We start from the raw sequence: 18,666 nt of genomic DNA on the forward strand, positions 1-18,666 counted from the left end.
TTTATATCTTTATCACATCAGGTCTAGCAGTTACATGTTTGAAATAAAAATACATACATTTCCATTTTAGTTTTTAATAAAGATAACTCACTTCCTCGAGTGCCAATCTTGGCCAGATTCTTGCACCTTGGGAGACCTAATGAAGGGCACAAATAATGCGCCGGCCGTGACTAACTTTCATTTCAAAATAACATAATTAGCTTTTGCAAAAAGAACGGTCGTCTTGGCGTGGAAGATGAAGTGAAGATAAAATAAATGAGGTACTTGTTGAGACTGAGGTGATGCAGCACAGGATAGAGGTCCCTATGCAGCCGCAGCTGATGCAGCGCCCTCTCCACGAATTCCCCGAAGCAGTCAGCCAGCCAGCGCTCCTCGTCTCTGGAGAAACCACCGCTGGCCTCGCCACTGCACGCATTTTCACTCGAGCACCACGCGCGCTCTAACTCGGTCAGTAACTTGTACATGTACCTGATGGTAAAGTTATCAATTGTGGTTGCAACACTTTTTTATCACTCTTTTCTTTACCCTGTTAAATGTATACCAATAAAAATAGTAAATCTATACAATTCCGTTCGGATTATAACATTCTTGAGGAGTACAGGAATTTATTACCAGCTAAAATAGTCTCAATTGGTATCTAGTTATCTATGACGTCGTACATCAATGGGCTAAACAAAGTAAGATATAAATTGGCATACGAGTGAGGAATTTATTGAAAGCACAACAAACTTGCTGTTGACATTCTCGCGTGGAACATTCCTTTCATACTCGTGGTATATAGTTTGGATGAAATGTGTATTATGTATAGTTATATTGAAAACTTCCCTCACGATCAAAAGAAAGTCTTAAGTGTTGACAGAAAGGTCAAAGTGTTTTATAAGTTTGATTTATGAATAAACTATTGAATTTAATTGCTTATAGGAGGACATTTCTGGTAGATATGCAAAAATAGGTTCTCACTTGGGATCAAGCGGAGCATCGCTGTTGAGTCTGCAGGCCGCCGCAAATCGGGCTATGGCAGCTTGTAGCGCACTCATGTCGCCTTGTATAGCATGCTGATGCAGCAGAGTCTGCGCGGGACCGCAAAGATCGCCTTCCCAGGAGTGGCTGGTCTCCCCCTCTGCCCCGTGCGGCACACCAGAGCCCGCTGTGTCCACTTCGTGAACTAATAGAACTCCGAAAAGCCGTTCGTGTTGTCGTACCTCAATTAAAATTATTAAATGCAAATAAGTAATTATTAATAATTAAAAGTAGATCAAAAAGGATCTATTTAGGTTAATATTATAAAAAAACCCGATGCATTAATTGTTCCTCAAGATCATTCGTGCAAAAAGCTAGTCCTATTAAATCACTGTGAAGACTCACAACCCGGTACAATGATTTGGATTTATCGCGTAATCGTAATTTCGCTCACTCACTTGATTACGCAATTCTAAGCGAGTTTTACTTACCTACTGAATGTTATTGAGATTGGAGTATCTTACAAACTGACTTACATAAAACAATTTATTTATGTTCGTAGAAATGCATACATATATAGTACGAATACTTTTAATTAAAACTGGCCACGGTACGGCCGCAAAGCAGGCTTCGTTCAGCATAAAAACAAGTCTGCTTGATAAAACTAGGCGTTAGTAAAAAATGGTAAATAAGCCACAATAATTTTATTTTTAATCACCTGATTGATCATTAATAATGTTATGGCAACTAAGTAGTAAAGGCTAGGGAAACCTAGCCACCGCTAGGGAAACCAAGTTTATTTACAACCTAAGGCCAAAACATTATTAATGATCTATCAAGTAATTAAAAATAAAATTATTGTGGCTTTTTACCATTTTTTAATGCTAAATCAGAAATAAAACTAGGCGTTTAAAGGAAACTCTAAAGATTTAGCAGTAAAAAATGGTAAATAAGCCACAAAAATTTTATTTGTAATCACCTGATAGATCATTAATAATGTTTTGGTCGTTAAAGTTTCCTTTAAACGCCTAGTTTTATTTCAGATTTAGCAGTAAAAAATAATAAATAAACCACAATAATTTTATTTTTAATCACCTGATAGATCATTAATAATGTTTTGGCCGAAGGTTGTAAATAAACTTGGTGCGCAAAAATAACAAAAAGGGCGTTCATGCGTGACGGTCGACAGGCGAGCCGACCGATGGCGGCGTATCCTGCCCGCCACACACTGCCACATATACACATATAGTATATTACGTGATTACGTACTATCTAGCGGCTGCCCTTTGTTTCGTATAAAACTCGTATCTATAATTTCACTTCGCCGTACATTATTAGTCTAAACTTGCAAAGATAATGTCTCGCCTAATTGATGTTTTCTCACTATGCCTAATAGTTTAGCTTAACAATAAATTACCTAAAATTTTAGAATCTCCAATATTTGATGTCCTAAAGTTGATTGGCGTTTATTTCTTTAAACGTAACAATAACCTAGTATAACTAATTTTCACATCGAGTATTGTTAATATTTGTAAATGTTTTTTTTTTTATTTTATTTTACAACTAGCTTTTGCCCGCGGCTTCGCCTGCTTACATTTCCGACGAAAACATTTACTTTTCCGGGATGAAAGGTACCCTATGTCCTTCTCCGTGATTCAAATTACAAGCCAATTTTCAAGAAGATTGGCTCAGGAAATAATGCGTGCAGACGTAACAAATAAACACACTTTGGTTTTAAAGACTACTTCCCATTATTTTACCCTATATTTTACTAGCTGATGCCCGTTCGCGTGGCCGAACAATTTTGGTAAGGAGTCAAAATTATTAGAGAAATTTAACTGTACAGACAAAGCGTAACGATATCTATACAGGAGATAGTCATACGACTGAAATATATATTTCCTATAATTTAGCTGGACCATTGTGACTCTTCTTCAGGTGTTCCAGATCTTAGATTTTATACATCAACAGGCAATGCTAATCAGGCTGAACAATTTTTGTTAACGCGTCATTTCTATATTTCCTATAGTTTCGCTGGACTGGACCATAAGGCGTTCTAGATCTTCATTTCTTATACCTCAACAGAAAATGCTAGTCAGACTGAACAACTTTTAATAGGGCGTCATTTCTATATGTCCTGTAGTTTAGCTGTGCCACCTTGGGTCTTCATAAGGTATTCCAGATCTTCGATTTTTTACCTCAACAGAAAATGCTCATCAGGCTGAGCAACTTCTGTTAAGTCTTTATTTCTATATTTCCTATAGTTTATCTGGACCATCATGGGTCTACATCAGGTGTTCCAGATCTTCGATTTTTATAAATCGCTCATCAGGTTGAACAACTTTTGTTAAGGCGTAATTTCCATATTTCCTATAGTTTAGCTGTACCATCATTGTTCTCCATCAGGTATTCCAGATTTCAAAATCATTTATAACCCTATATTATGCCCAGGCTTAATAGCTATTTAACAAAAAAGTTTCATTCAAATCCGTCCAGTAGTTCCGAAGATTAGCGTGTACAAACAGACAAACAGACGGACATACAGACAAAACAGAGTTTTTTTTTCAAATTCTTACTCTGTTATTATGACTCTATTGCCTAATTTTATTTTTATGTAAATATATTCAATATACAGGAATTTCTTTTCTACTGTTTTATTATATGTATAGATAATATTTACCAAGGACACCATGACACTAATTTAAAAATTAAGCTAGCGCAGCAGGGATCGCAATAAAAAAACTAATAATAATAACTCTGTGTCGGTTAGGTTAGGTAAAGCTTGTGACCACACAAAGCGAAGCGAGCAGATTAGTAATTAATTCTTGGGCCAAATAACTGATTTGTAAATGAAATCAAAATTAGGCGATACTAAATTATAATTAGAACAAAAATGCTACAGGTTTTTGCGCCAAGCTACATTGTGAATACAAAAAAATAGGGGAACCAATATAGTCCCCTATGTAACACCTGCACGTACTTATATTATGTGGACTAATGGCACGTTGCAAAAAGCCAATAAAATGGTTTATGTGCAACGGCTCGGCAGATTAGCAATATTGGAGTGTTACGATACGAGTTAATCTGATTGGAACGCATTATCATGTAGTGGTCTACGTCCATATAGGGATTATACCTATACCCAAGCTTACTCAACATTTTCTTTCGAAACGAAATAATAAAGTTAATTTTAGAGTATTGTATCGAACCTCTAGCTTGTAATAAGACTCTACGCCGGTCGAGGGTATCTAACGGCGCGACATACATACAAGCTCACCATGAGAAGACATACCTGCTGCCAGTTGTCGTCGTCGTGCCGGCCAGCCTCGCGCGCCGATAGCCAGAGCCGCAGGCGGATACGGCCCTGCACCGACGACCTCTGCGACCTCGCCTCCAGCTTGTACCAGGCCTCCACGCCTGTCGAGGGTATCTCACGCAAGGGGATGTTCACACAACCTAACAGAAACAAAAATATCAAGTATCATACGAGTTAGACTCATGCACCGAGGTTCTGTACAAATTTCTAGTCTGTATTTAGTACCCAAAAAAAATACAAAATAGGAATTTTACTCAGGCGAGACACAACTTTTGACGCAAAGCAAAAATACTACAACGTTGAAAACCTCGTTGAAAGAGAGAGAGCACGAAGATCAACCAAGGTATTTTTCTCTTCTTATCTTTTCGTTATCCTAACTAATGGATAAACCTTGTCATCACAATATTTAAAACAACACAACTAATGTTTTAAAATTATATATATATATATCTTGTTTAATTTACGAATAGACAGGTCTAATCTAGTCATGCTACGGCTCGTAGTAACAGTTTGTAACTTGCTACGAAGTTTCGTAGCAAATAGAAAAGTGATATTTATCTTGACAATATAGAAAAGTGATTTTTATCTTGACAATTTCATATTATTACATTTATCAAAGATTCATATCCCACGCTAACTTCATCCGCACTGGGCTGTGTAGATTGCGAGATGGAAATAGCTAACTCGCCACCTCCGTATTTTGGGAAAATGAAATGTTTGAGGAAAAATGAGTGTTTTTTATTTATAAAGCTTTCATTATTTGCAATATTTTTCGGTCAAATATAACTGAATTATAATCATTTCCAACAGATTTGAAATTGTATGTTCTTTTCAATCTCACGTCTATTGTTTTTGAATTTTAGTAAGTGTTCATATTAACATCTCAGCCGTCCATATTCTCACCGGGTGGATTTACACAAAGTTAAAATTAAGGCTAGTAGTTAGTTATACTCGAGAAGTTTTCTTTTGAATCATTACCCATATAATTTTACATTTTTGTTTTCTCTTCATGATAACTTACTACGTAGTTGAAGTTTCTTTACATACATTTTTAATGCAACGTAAGGTATGAAATTCTTTGGCAGAAATATTATTGTCTCATGTGTATAGACTTGATATTTTTTACAGGAAGTATACGACGTATTCTAAGTAGCATATAAATATTGAAAAAGCCGTAGCTCTGAAGGCTTTAAAATTTTTCCGCAACAGACCCTTTGCATACTAGTCAATTCATTCAGTTGTATCTATATATCATTTATCTATTAGAAATAAAGGAAATATCATAACCATTTGACGACCTCGGTGGCGCAGTGGTAATGTACTTGCCTCTGAATCGAGAGAGGGTTCGATCCCCGATCGGGTCATGATGGAAAATGGTATTTTTCTGATTGGCCCGGGTCTTGGATGTTTATCTTTATATGTATATGTTACAAAATAAAATTTGAGTTAGTATCCCATAACACAAGTTCGTACTTACTTTGGGGCTAGCTCATCTGTGTGATTTGTCCTAATATATTTATATTTATTTATTTCCAAAACTATTATTTTAATTGAATTTCGTTGTTTATTTGAGAGTACAATAAATATATTACAAACAAAATATTATTAGACTAGTGTATATATAGTTCGTTTCGGTAAAGTTTACACCACCCACGTTGACACATTCCGGCAGTAAATAGATATTGTCATGCGACGGGAGTATTTCGTATTTCGCAAATTTCCCTAGGTACTTGTACAGGTCGCATCGGCCGCGGATATATCTCTACCTCTGGCTCATATTCAAAAAAGTATAGAGTTGAGTTTCTAGTTGAATTTTCTCACACCTTCGGTTGCATTTTGGTCTGTGACATTGCAAATCCCGTCAATGTAAAAAATAAACCTATTTTGTAACTTGGCAGTAATATTAAACCGACCGCTTGCTTGAAGTCAATCTCTTTGGGAATGCTATTGTTGGTTATCAGCTTCCAAGGCTATGTATCCCTTGGTCATTATGTTGGTAGTCACAAACATCAATTGGAGGACTGGAGTCACATCTCAACTTACTAACTGAATTAATAAATCATACATTTTATTTTCTTATGAGTTAACTTTTTCATGGCTTTTGGTGTAAAGAGAACATTGCACGATATCTAAATATCGAAGTTCATAAATAAATCAAATATTAAACTTATACGAGTTTAAAACTTTTCGGAATGGAATAATCCAAAACCGAATATTATAATAATATATAAAATATTTTTCTTTACAAATTACAAGTTTCTTTTAGCAACAAGTATTGACACATTTGAGTTCTTGTTTCCCGAAAACGGCAGAAATCAGCAGAAATAGTAGTATATATCTTTCAATTCAATTTTTTCAACGAAATAAATGGAGGTTTCAATAAATTCCTTTTATTACTTGAATAGGGCACTTAAAAATTAGAATTTTACCAAGGCAGAGTTCACTAAAAATAACTCATTTTCCTCTAATTACGATTCAAGCGATTTTTCTTTGCTACTAAATTGCCGATCAGTGTTTGATTTCCATAATAATTTTCCTTTCAGATTCATTGTTATTTAATCGATGTAGATAACGTAAATCGATATCAATTAATATCAATATCACTATCATTATCAATACATATAATAAAACAGTAAATAAAAAGTTTGTACATTTCGTATATTTACAAAAACATAGTTGGACTGTAGACTAATTTAATTTAACTGGTCGAATTTGAATGAAACTTTTTTTTATTTAGCTATGAAGCCGGTGCAATATATAAGGTACATATTTTTTAAAATCTGGAACAGCTTCTACCTTACTCTAATAGACCATCTAAACTATAAGAGATATCGAAATGACGCCTTCGCAAAACAGCCTTGGTTCAGATCGATAAGCGTTTTCTATTGAGGTATAAAAATTGAAGATCTGGAACATCTGATGTGGAACTACACAATAATATTATATATGTCGGGGGAAGGTAATAAAAGCAGGCAAGGGAGTACGCAGGGTAAACCATAACAAATAATAACATGGACGACTCAATGAGCTTCTGAGAATACCAATTATCATGTTTCACTGACTCTCAGGATCAGTGTATTTCACTAAAATAAGCACAGTTTCCAATGAACAGGCAATATATTTTTTCTCTCAAGTTACAGCTCAAAATACCAAGAGATTACTGAGATAGCCTCGGATTATTATTATCCATTACTAACTCTCAAACGCTACACAGGTTGTGGTCCTCACGACCATAAAGTCAAGGCCGTTAAAACCCTACCTACCACTACAATCTATGCCCTGCCCCGCACGAGTCTGTTCGTGACAGCCAGTAACGTCTACTGATCCACGATCCACCGTGCTAACTAACCAATCATAGTTATCCACCAAGATTGCTGATAGACAGCAAAGAACTCTTATCACGCAGCTAGTCATAACCACAATAGAATAGAACACCAAATGCGTGTTCGCTCACTGACCTTAAAGCCACCTCGCGTATAATCACAAAGTAACACCACTTTTTTTGGCGACCTCGGTGACGCAGTGGTAAAGTGCTTGCCTCTGAACCGAGAGGTCCCGGGTTCGATCCCCGGTCGAGTCATGATGGAAAACGATATTTTTCTGATTGGCCGGGTCTTGGATGTTTATCTATATATGTATATGTTATAAAATATAGTATCGGTGAGATAGTATCCTATAACACAAGTCTAGAACTTACTTTGGGGCTAGCTCAATCTGTGTAATTTGTCCTTATGTATTTATTTTTATTTACTTTATTCTCTCACTGGCCTCACAGCCACTTTACTATAAAATATATCGTATGCCTATACCTTCCCTAATAAATTATCTCAAAGACACACGACCACTCTGCGCGACAACGCCAGAGCCAAGTGAGCCAAGAAGGTAATGCCCATCGAACATGATTTGAATCCTATTCTTTTTCAACCGTTACATTCATTCATTTCATTATTTCGCTAACTGAACTGATAACTGAAACTGTCACATGTCAGTGTGACGACATGTGACAGTTTGTCCTTGGTAGGCCCCGGTTTAGAATTAAATCAGTTATCAAACTCAAACTTGATGACGCTAGTAGTTACTTTTAATCTAACACTGCGACATATCGTATAAAAATCAATTAACTTTTCATCATTTGATGTAGAATTCAAACAGACCAGCTACAATATAAGACTGAAATTATTCAGCGTAATAAGTAATTTTACTTATTTCATAGTGAAGGTTTAAGATTTATGGTACACAATAACACAAGCTGGGAGGAAAATAATGAAATGGAGGTACCTCCATGCGATAAAGGCGGTAAGAGTTTAGGCCTAATTTTAGATGACAACGGATCTGATAAATCCATCCAGTTGAGTTGGCATATCTTAGTTTGTAATAAACATCCTCACTTTCGTATTTATAATTCACTGGAGTCATAAAGTCCACACGGACGAAGTCGCGGGCATCAGCTAGTTGTTAAAATATTGTTTTAGCTAGATAATAACAATGTGTAGGGTATTCGGACCTTTCTAAAAATATAAAGGTATGTACAATCGCTAGAATAAATTTCCACGGAAAGGTTAAATAAAACACTTAGGTAGCTGACGCCGCTGCTAAACAAATATTGAACTTGCGCCTTCGTCCATCAATCTTGTTATATCCAATTTTTCGAGTTTGTGTTTTATCCCATTGCCGTGAAGAGATTTCAAAATGTCTACGCCGTAAAAGGCTTTTGGGTCTTAGATGGATTAATTCAAGGAAAAGGGCTCACGAAGGGTCATCGGGATGAAACCCCTATGAAATAGTGATGTAATATGACTTTACATCAAAGACACGCACTTTGTGTCAACTGTATAGTATTTCAAAATTAGGTATCTATGTTTGGAATAATGAACGGTTTAAGTATCTAGCAAGTTGCTGTTGATAACTGTAGGACACTATTCTGAAAATATAGCAATAAAAATGCCATCAGCTTGTACATTTGCATGTACTGGCATGTAAGTGTACAAGTTAATACATAACGACAATTTTAACACATGTATACACATGCAAATAGCTGGTATGTCAGTCAATCAAAGCATGTTCCACATGCTACCTACTGACATACTTGCCTTTTTTATTTGCATATGTTTCTCAGTCATATATCAGTTTCAGCCAGACTAGGTACTAGACAATCTACCTATTTAAATTTTCATGTATTGATTTGTATTCACGATATGAGCACTAGACAATATTTTGCTAGAGTTCGAAATCGTGAGTAGATATCCGTATGATCAAATATTATTACGCAGTGAGGACCGCGTGTAACACGCTGGACACATCACCCGTGATCGCGCCGCCACTGCTGACGGTCAAGATCACTAACGCTTCATTAAAATGCATCGTGTCTATTAATATACACGATGATTTCTTATACATTGGCATTATTTTATCTACATGGAAGGAACCTTGAAATCGCACTGTCCAACAACTTTTAGTATAGGAGTAACTCCGAAATCGCGAAAAATAATCAGCTGATCCATACATTTCCACAACTTGGATATTTAATTTTATATACAACAGTTGATTTTTTTTTCGCGATTTCGGAGTTACTCCCATTTTAAAAGTTGTATAAAAAGTCACTCTGTATTTGTGTACCTATTTATTTATACAAATATTTATTACTAGCTGATGCTCGCGACTTCGTTTGCGTGACCGATAAATTTTTGGTAAGGAGTCAAAATTATTAGAGAAATTTAACTGTACGTAACTGTAAAGCGTAACGATACCTATACAGAAGATGCTCATCAGACTTAAAAATGTTTTTTAACGCCTCATTTGTGTATTTCCTATAATTTAGCTTGACCATTATGACTCTTCCTCAGGTGTTCAGGTTTTGATTTTTATACTTCAACAGGAAATGCTCATCAGGCTGAACAACTTTCGTTAAGACATCATGTCTTTATTTCGTATAGGTTAGCCGGATCATAATGGATTTGTATTAGGTGTTCTAGATCTTCGATTTTCATACCTCAATAGAAAATGCTCATCAGACTGAACAAATTTTGTTAGAGCGTCTTTTCTATATTTCCTACACTTTAGCTGGACCATTATGACTGTTCTTCAGGTGTTGCAGATCTTCGATTTTTATACTTCAACAGGAAATGCCTATCAGGCTGAATAACTTTTGTGAAGGCATCATTTCCATATTTCCTATAGTTTACCTGGATTATCATAGTTCTCTATCAGGTGTTCTAGATCTTTGATTTTTATTCCTCAACCGAAAATGCTCATCAGAGTGAACAAATTTTAATAGGGTGTCATTTCTATATTTCCTATAGTTTAGCTGAACTATCACAGTACTCCATCAGGTATTCCACTTTTCCAAATCATTTATACCCTATATATATATATATATATTACTCTTTTACTAACTTCGCTGACACACTACCGTTTCTCTAGATACATGGGCTGTTTAGTATACTCGTATGAATAAGAAAGGATCGCGTGGGCCTACGCTGCCCTGGGGTACGCTTTAGCTACTTGTACTAGCCACACAAATTGTATATTTATGCGTAGGTACACTTATTTACATCCAACGTTTACTTCCCAAATCTTATTCCATTTCATGTTAAGTTGTACATATATTCAATAAACTTGTGTTATGTCAATCAAAGCAGTAAAGCATTTGTATGTTTCGTACTGTTTGCCTCCTACCCAGCGATCTGAGCCTGGGCTTCGTTCCCGTAGACATATTGGAATAAAAAGTACTCTTTGTCACTCAGGAATAATGTAAGTTACAAGAAAGTGAAAATTTAAAAAATTACTTGAGTATACACAAACTTACAAAAACTACCTCTTTATAATATTAGTATCTTAATCTTAACGTGCAGACTCGTTCGATAAAATTTGTGAGGGCCAATACAACGCCACTGACACACCTTTATCTTTGGCGTCATACAGGTCTTTCAGTGTTAATCATAATCAAAATCGCCAATATACACAGTTTTCAATATAAAAGTAAACATATAGTTTTTTCCACCAAATCCAAATTTGGCATCGGATAGGATGAAAGGAGTTGAAAGGAGTTGTGGTAGACCTTTGCCCTGCAGTGGGACGGAATAGGTTAATAAAAAAAGTTTGTCCACCAAGGTCTACCTTGCCCAATCGCTCAGGGTATTCTATTTCAATTGACATATTGCTCAATCAAGTTTTCTTAAAAATCTTTTGCAGATGTAAAACCAGCCATATTCTCATAATTACCCATTGATTATATGAGAACGTGACTCAAAATTCAACCTGAATTAAACGAGTTTCTCTTTCAGTTGACCTAAATTCGAATATAATAATATATACCATCAATATATTGAGTAGGCTTGCAGGCTTGTATTATTGATGAAATTAATGTACATAATTTACCAGTAGCATCACTTGGAAAATATCTATCGTTAATAATGCAATATGCAATGTAATCGCAAATTAAATTTAAATCATCAACCAATTCAATAATAAGTAAGTAATATATATAAGTATACTTATTTATTTTGTGTGGCAACCCTTATCAGGTTGCCAACACTTGAGACCCTTGGATTCAGTGGCGGGCGTATAAACTACTTGACCACCTCTGCTTCCGAAAGACAAATGCATAATGCAAAAACAACTCACCAAGGAAGTCATCTTGGCTTCCCTGCCTGGCGCTCTGACAGACTTGCTTAAAGAACCTGCCCAGGCCGCGCACGTTGCGGACCTCGTTAAGACGAGATACTGCATCCAGGACTGAACTCTCGTCGTCGTGGTCCCAGATGTCCAGGTGGAGTACGTCCGACGATATATCATCGATATCACTGTACATACGAAATTATATATTACAAACGGACCCCTCCCTCCCGGCTTAGCTCTAAAACTTCTAACCTCTTAATAGATCTAAACCTTCCTCAGAAATCATACTATCTATTGGTAAAACCGTAGGAAAATCCGTATAGTAGTTTTTGAGTTTATCGCGAAGACAGACAGACGTAGGGCACTTTATACGAAAGTTTATGCCGCGGTAATAGCAACGAATTTTGGTAGCTTGATTTGCTGTTGACTGTTCAATAAAATTGTGCTCTTTATATGTATTACTGCTGAAATGCGAAACCTTTCAGGCAAAAACTACAATGAAATAATAGAGATAAAAATTACATAAAACGTTTTTGGGAACATCAAAGATCGTCCATTTCTTAAGAAAGACATTAAAGTGATCCGGAAATTCCGGACATATTATCCCTATTATTTTTAATTTAGAAATAGATTCCTTTACATAATATTGAAATTCCGATGGCATCGCGTTTTTTTTTATAATCCCTATATAGTTCAGCCTTATTTTCTAAATAAACATGTTCATTTATATATTCAAGTTTTAACTAAAGTATCGCGATAATTTAAACTTACATTAATATGTATGTGAAAATTTAGATACTTTTGAAGCTTCTATGAAGATGATAAACACAATTACAGATTCCATAAACAAATATCACATTAGTTATATTAAGACATATGGTACCTATACATAATTGAGATTAATTGATACTTTGTTACCTAACTATGCGTGAAATATATCTTACGCATACATAATACGTCAGGAATGTATCCCGAAATAGAGACTAATTAGGCAAATTCACAGGAGATTGATTACATGCATACGCAGCGAGTTAGTACAAGATTTTATTTCTATAAAATTTAATTCACTGGAGTAAGTACCTAATTAGGTATTATACTTTACAACGGTGTCAATTAAGTATAAAAAAGAGATGAGATCATCTTTGCGAAATAAACAGTGATCCCGTCATTTTGACATTCATCGGTTTTCTACAATATTTTCGTAAGATAATATTCTTACGAAAACACTAATTAACATAAACAAAATTTTTTCCAAAGATTCTATTTTTATTGTATTGACCATGGTCTTACCTACTTTATCTAATCAATTCTAAGTCAAATTGGCTATTATTTTAAACTATTTTTCAAAACTCTACTTAGTATAATGAAATACTTATTTGGAATGTCAAAGAAAAAAAATATAAGCTTCATATTTTTTCTCATTACAGTGATAACTTGTATATATATAGTGAGAGTACTAAAGTACTCTATAATACCTAGGCCAAGATATCAAAATGGGAAAAGAGAACCAGTGTAGTGAAGTTGATAAGAGGATAAAATTGGGGTGAGCTAGCGACATTAAAAAGATAGCGGGCAGCAATTGTATCTTAACTGCCCAGAACTTGGAAAAGTGGCGGGAACTGAAGGAGGCCTACACCAAATATTTGGTGGAGCAAGACTGAAAAGAAGAAGAAAAATTTTAAATCGCGTACCTAATTAATAAAACTGATAAATTAAAATGACTTATACATTTATCTGATAATGGAATGGGATTATTTCATAGTATCGATGTCTCTAGAATTTAGATACAAGTAAAAAGTATTCCTCATCACCAAATACTTAGATGTATAAAAAATGCTGTGACTTACAATTTAAAGGTTTCGTTCCACTTGGGCGAGAGCGTGTGCGGTCGAACGCTCGTCGCACGAATGTAGCGCGCCGGCAGCCGGCCAAGGCTGTCGCGCTGCTGCCGGCCATCGCGCCGCTTGAAGCTGAGCCGAAAACCGTGCTTGCGGCCCTCGTCTTCTGAGGCACGAGGGGACGCAGGCAGCGACGCCGGCTGGATACCCAGCATGCAGTAAGGGTCGCTGAACCCTACATAAAAATAAATACAGTTAGATTTACAACTAAAAGTTGTAAATACCTACGAACTCAAATTTACATCGAGCCTCACCACCACTACACCTCACAAGCCCAACAATTCGAATAGATTTCTTTGATTTAACTAGAATACTGAGATGAATTTTACTCATATACCACTTTTAAAATAGGTTTCCAAAGTATTTATAAACTACATAAAAGAAAAATAACAAAAAAGTTGTGATAAATACATCTGAAAACCATTCAAATTCAAATTAATTTATTCAAAAAATAAACACAAAACATATATAAAAAATAATACTGGGTAATAAAAAATAAAAATAAACTTTACATTGTGCTCGCAATTGTGAGAGGTAAGCAACGCTGGTCTTCCGCTGGGACCCACGAGTAAAAACGCACGGACAGGTGCAACCTTATAAACTATAATACGCATAACTAATACTAAATCATCCTACTAAAAAATAAATTAAGTCTAAAGTAATAATATTGTGCGGTAGACGTAAAATCGTAACAAAATTATAAAGTATAGTATATGTACAAGCGTGAAGAATAGTACAACAAGTGAAGAGTAGTAATATACATTAGATAAAAAGTGAATACTAAAATATAATTACACTTAACTTTACTAAAAATACCGGTGTTCATCGCTGTGTGTTCATAGGTAGCTCGTGTAATATGAATGTTTTGCAAGCTTACCTTGAGGCACTAGAGGCTTTGATTACATTAAAAATGTCGGAGAATAAAATTACATTTTTTATAAAATATAATCTATTCTGATAAATTAAACATACATAAATGCCATGCGTCAGTACTTATTTTAAAAGTAAGTAAAACGTAAATAGAAAAGTCTAACTACTCGAAGGTATCATGTAATTTTATTTAAGTCTTCAAATATCCATAGTTTCTACTAAGTACTCAAAATTAAAATAACTCAGGACAGGAGCAAATAAGTTAGGCATAGGGTGAACCAGAGGTTAATTGAATTTTGGCTTCTCACCCAGATTGCCGTCCACGTAATGAAGCCCATAAGACATTGTTATTTATAACAATATACATACAATAAGGATTCCAATCCCCTTTAAATTGCCTCGCTTAATTTGTTGTAAAGTCAAGAAATGCACGTTGGAACGTTACAGAGTACACTATGAGCCAGTTACCAATGTAAATATAAACAAGTAAATAGGTTCGTATAATTTTGAAGTAATTCGAGACTGAAATTCACAGCCGTGTTGTTTTATTACGCCACTCTTCAGGTATATGGTTTGTAAAACTGGGCGAAACGTACTTAATTGAATACCGTTCAACTCTGTAAACATTTGCAAAGCTGTCGAAACAAAGTTTTTCGTGAAAAGGGAATTGATTTTAACTTTTCCTGGTTGCATTTATTACATTTCGAGACCAGATTTTGCTAAAGTTTTCGTTGTTATGACACATTGTTTCAGAATTCGCGGAGCATTCTTGATTGCTTTTTCACGAAATATATATTCTACCTACCTATTAACTAGGTACTTATAAAACACCTATTAACTAGGTACTTATAAAACCGCAATCGCAGTTAAAATTGATACGTGCCGTAATGAACCGGTTTCTGAGGATATTTTAAAATGTAACATTACCTATGAGGTAATTCACGAGGCAAATATTTTTTTGTGTGTTTCCGTTTCACGTTGATATTTTAGTTATTAACATAATTTAATCAATGATACATATTCTATTAATCTGGCTTATTTGGTAGGAAAACCATATATCGTAACATCCTCAGAATCTTTATCAAATGCAAATAAATAATAATAATAAAAATCTTTATTTCGAGCATCCAGGACTCATATAAAAAAAAATGTTAGTAGTATACAAAGAAGCTTCTAATCTAGTGTTAGTAACAAATGTATGTGGCAGCCTAATTTTTATTCACTACATGCAAATCGCAGCAGTGGTTGATGTAGGGACAGTCTAGCCGGCTCGCTATCATGGCCAGGATGCTGTTGGAGCTGGCTCGGACGCGGCGCACCAGGCTGGCGCCGCGTTTCCGCATCGTCGCGTAGAAGCAGTCGACCCGCGCCGCGGCAAACATGCCTGATGCGCTACAAAACCGAGGCAGCCGCAACAACACCCTGAACGCGTTGTTATATTGGATGCGAAAAGCGTCGTACGATTTTTTTGTAAAATGGGCCCACAGAGTACTCGTATAAAATGATGTGCAAAATGCTCTGAACAGAGTTTTTTTGACATCTTCCGAGCATTTCGAAAACTTGTGGGCGATCATATTTGCTCTAACCGACAACGCTCTTCGCTCCCTATCTATATCGGCATCGTCCTTGAGGTCAGGAGCCAAGATATGTCCAAGATATTTAAATTTTTCTACTCTGTTCAGAGGAACACCATACAGGGAAATAGTAGGTATGGACAAATCTTTACTCCTAGCTCCAAAAACCATGACCTCACTTTTCCGGATGTTATATTTAAGGCCGTGCGAAGTAGCATATGCTTCACAGATGGACAGGAGTTTCCTCAGCCCGCAGACCGACGCGCTCAGCAGGGCCATGTCGTCTGCGTAACTGATGTTATTGACGCACACGCCGTCCACGTGACAGCCGACATGCTCTCTGCTGAGCGCCTCGATCAGCGCGTTCACATACAAATTGAATAGCGACGGAGAGCTTAGCCCGCCCTGTCTTACACCACATTCCATCTTATATGGTTCAGATAAAGTGCAATTCCATTTAACATTGTTGATTTGATTTCCGTACCAAAATTTGAATAGATTAATAAGTTCATTAGGGGCCTTTATGTCCTCCAGTTTTTGCCAAAGGAGATCATAGGAAACCAAATCAAATGCACTGGACAAATCAAGGAAACAAGCGTAAACGGCTGTTTTTCGACGCAGGTAATATGAGACAGTATGCTTAAGGCTCAGTATTGCACTATCGGTTGACAGCTGGGGTCGAAACCCAAACTGATTGTCATGCAACTTTAGGTATTTATTAAGCTGAGCATTAAGCAGGCCGTCCAGTACCTTAGCCGTTATAGTCGCCAGCGATATAGGCCTATAGTTTGTCCTATCCGCCAGATCACCCGTCTTGTTTTTTACAATTGGTATTACAATAGTTCGCATGAGGTCACAGGGCAAATACGAATGACTTATACAAAGCGACAACAGCATTGACAGCAATCTACATATATGGGAACCAGCATGCTGAAGATGCTCAATGCTGAGTCCATCATGACCTGGCGACTTTCCACGCGTCATAGCCCGTAACACATTGTTTACATCCTTTGCGCTAAACTGCATATTTACTTTGCCACCGATGGACACAGCACTGCGCTCATTTTGCGATGGGCCCAGCGACGATGTTAATTGAAAGGATTCCCTGAAAAGGTCTGCAATCTCTTTCGGGTCGCTCACCCCACCTACACTAATTGGTTGCCCCGGCTGCGGTGTCAGTTTTTTGGTTTCCTTCCAAAAAGAGCCAAAGTCTTTTTTACTATGATGAGTAGCAAGCTTCTCCATTTTTATTAAATCCTGATGGTTTTGACACCACTTAAGACGCGATTTAAAAATTTTTCGACTTTCACACATATCATGATAAATTTTTCCTGATTCGGGTTTCCCTTGGAGTAACCAAATCTGAAACCGCAGCCTGGCTTCCTCGTGAGACGGCTTAACATGCTTATTCCATCCTAATACAGACTGCTGTTTATTATTTTTACGCTGATAACAACGACTTACAACGGCCGCCTCACTAAGAGAGCGTACTATATGATTATACAATGTATCAATGGCCTGCCGATGGTTATGGTTATCGCAATAACAACCCGCGCATTTTCTAAATAAATCTGGGAAATCAATCAATTTAAGTCTTTCGTTGCATTCACTCTGGTACAATATTTTTTCGTCATCAGTTCTATGCCCCCATAATACCTTATTTGTCCCAGTTTGTGATGTTTTTAGTTTTTTGCTGATTATGTTAAGTTTACATTGTACTATTAATGGGTAATGATCTGACCATAACACATCATACTTAACATAAACGTCTGTGACAGAGTCACGGGCTGCGTCCGTGACTAAACAATGATCAAGCCAACGTTTTGAGCCGTTGGCCTCACTCACAAACGTATACGTGCCTGAGTGCAGGCCTAACTTATCAATGTCTATACAAGTCCACTGTTGATCAGTACAAAAATTTAAAAGTTCATAATAAAATAACTCATTTGGATGGGCATTAAAGTCACCCAGGATGTAAACACAATCCACACCGTACTCATCTACAATCGCACTCACCGTACCCATACAATCCGTGAACTCCGGCAAGTTTTCCTTCGAGTCGGTAGGCATGTACACACACACTACGATTATAGGCCGATCACTTGTTATTATCTTAATAGCGCACACTCGCGAATTATCGCACGGTAACACTGATACATTGTCGAACACGCTGCTCCTCCACAGCAAGGCCACCCCTCCGTAGGGCCGCCCTCGCAGCATTCCAGCTGATATATCCACCGCCGACTTCCCCGTGTACCCGAAGTTAGGGTCAATACTGCTAAGATATGAAATATCATTCGGCAACAACCACGTCTCCTGAAGCGCCACTATATCTGATTTGGAACATAAATCTTTAATACACTTGATTGACCTTTTAACATTTTTACAGTTGAATGTTGTCATTGTAAAACCTTTATCCATTATTGACACT

The 18,666-nt window shown here is 36.4% G+C and overlaps 2 protein-coding genes across 3 annotated transcripts in view; both read right to left on the minus strand.

The window, feature by feature from the left end:
• unc-13-4A overlaps positions 1–18,666 on the minus strand; it is a 64,224-nt gene that overhangs the window by 18,798 nt on the left and 26,760 nt on the right. For both annotated transcript variants that reach the window (XM_053750380.2, XM_053750379.2), the window contains exons 6-10: positions 13,741–13,966; positions 11,900–12,078; positions 4,253–4,416; positions 961–1,202; positions 265–468 (exon numbers count right to left, since the gene is read on the minus strand). In XM_053750380.2, the coding sequence (XP_053606355.1) occupies positions 265–468; positions 961–1,202; positions 4,253–4,416; positions 11,900–12,078; positions 13,741–13,966 (1,015 nt within the window). The remainder of the gene's footprint in view (positions 1–264; positions 469–960; positions 1,203–4,252; positions 4,417–11,899; positions 12,079–13,740; positions 13,967–18,666) is intronic.
• Positions 15,759–18,657, minus strand: LOC128672882 (uncharacterized). Its single transcript, XM_053750381.1, has one exon. It carries the CDS (start codon positions 18,654–18,656, stop codon positions 15,870–15,872), a length of 2,787 nt encoding a protein of 928 aa, XP_053606356.1. The 5' UTR covers position 18,657; the 3' UTR covers positions 15,759–15,869.

Source organism: Plodia interpunctella, chromosome 10 (genome assembly GCF_027563975.2).
Source record: "Plodia interpunctella isolate USDA-ARS_2022_Savannah chromosome 10, ilPloInte3.2, whole genome shotgun sequence".
Taxonomy (NCBI): domain Eukaryota; kingdom Metazoa; phylum Arthropoda; class Insecta; order Lepidoptera; family Pyralidae; genus Plodia; species Plodia interpunctella.

Coding starts and splice junctions, on each gene's coding strand:
- LOC128672882 (XM_053750381.1), bottom strand. CDS start 18,656: ATGGATAAAGGTTTTACAATGACAACATTCAACTGTAAAAATGTTAAA.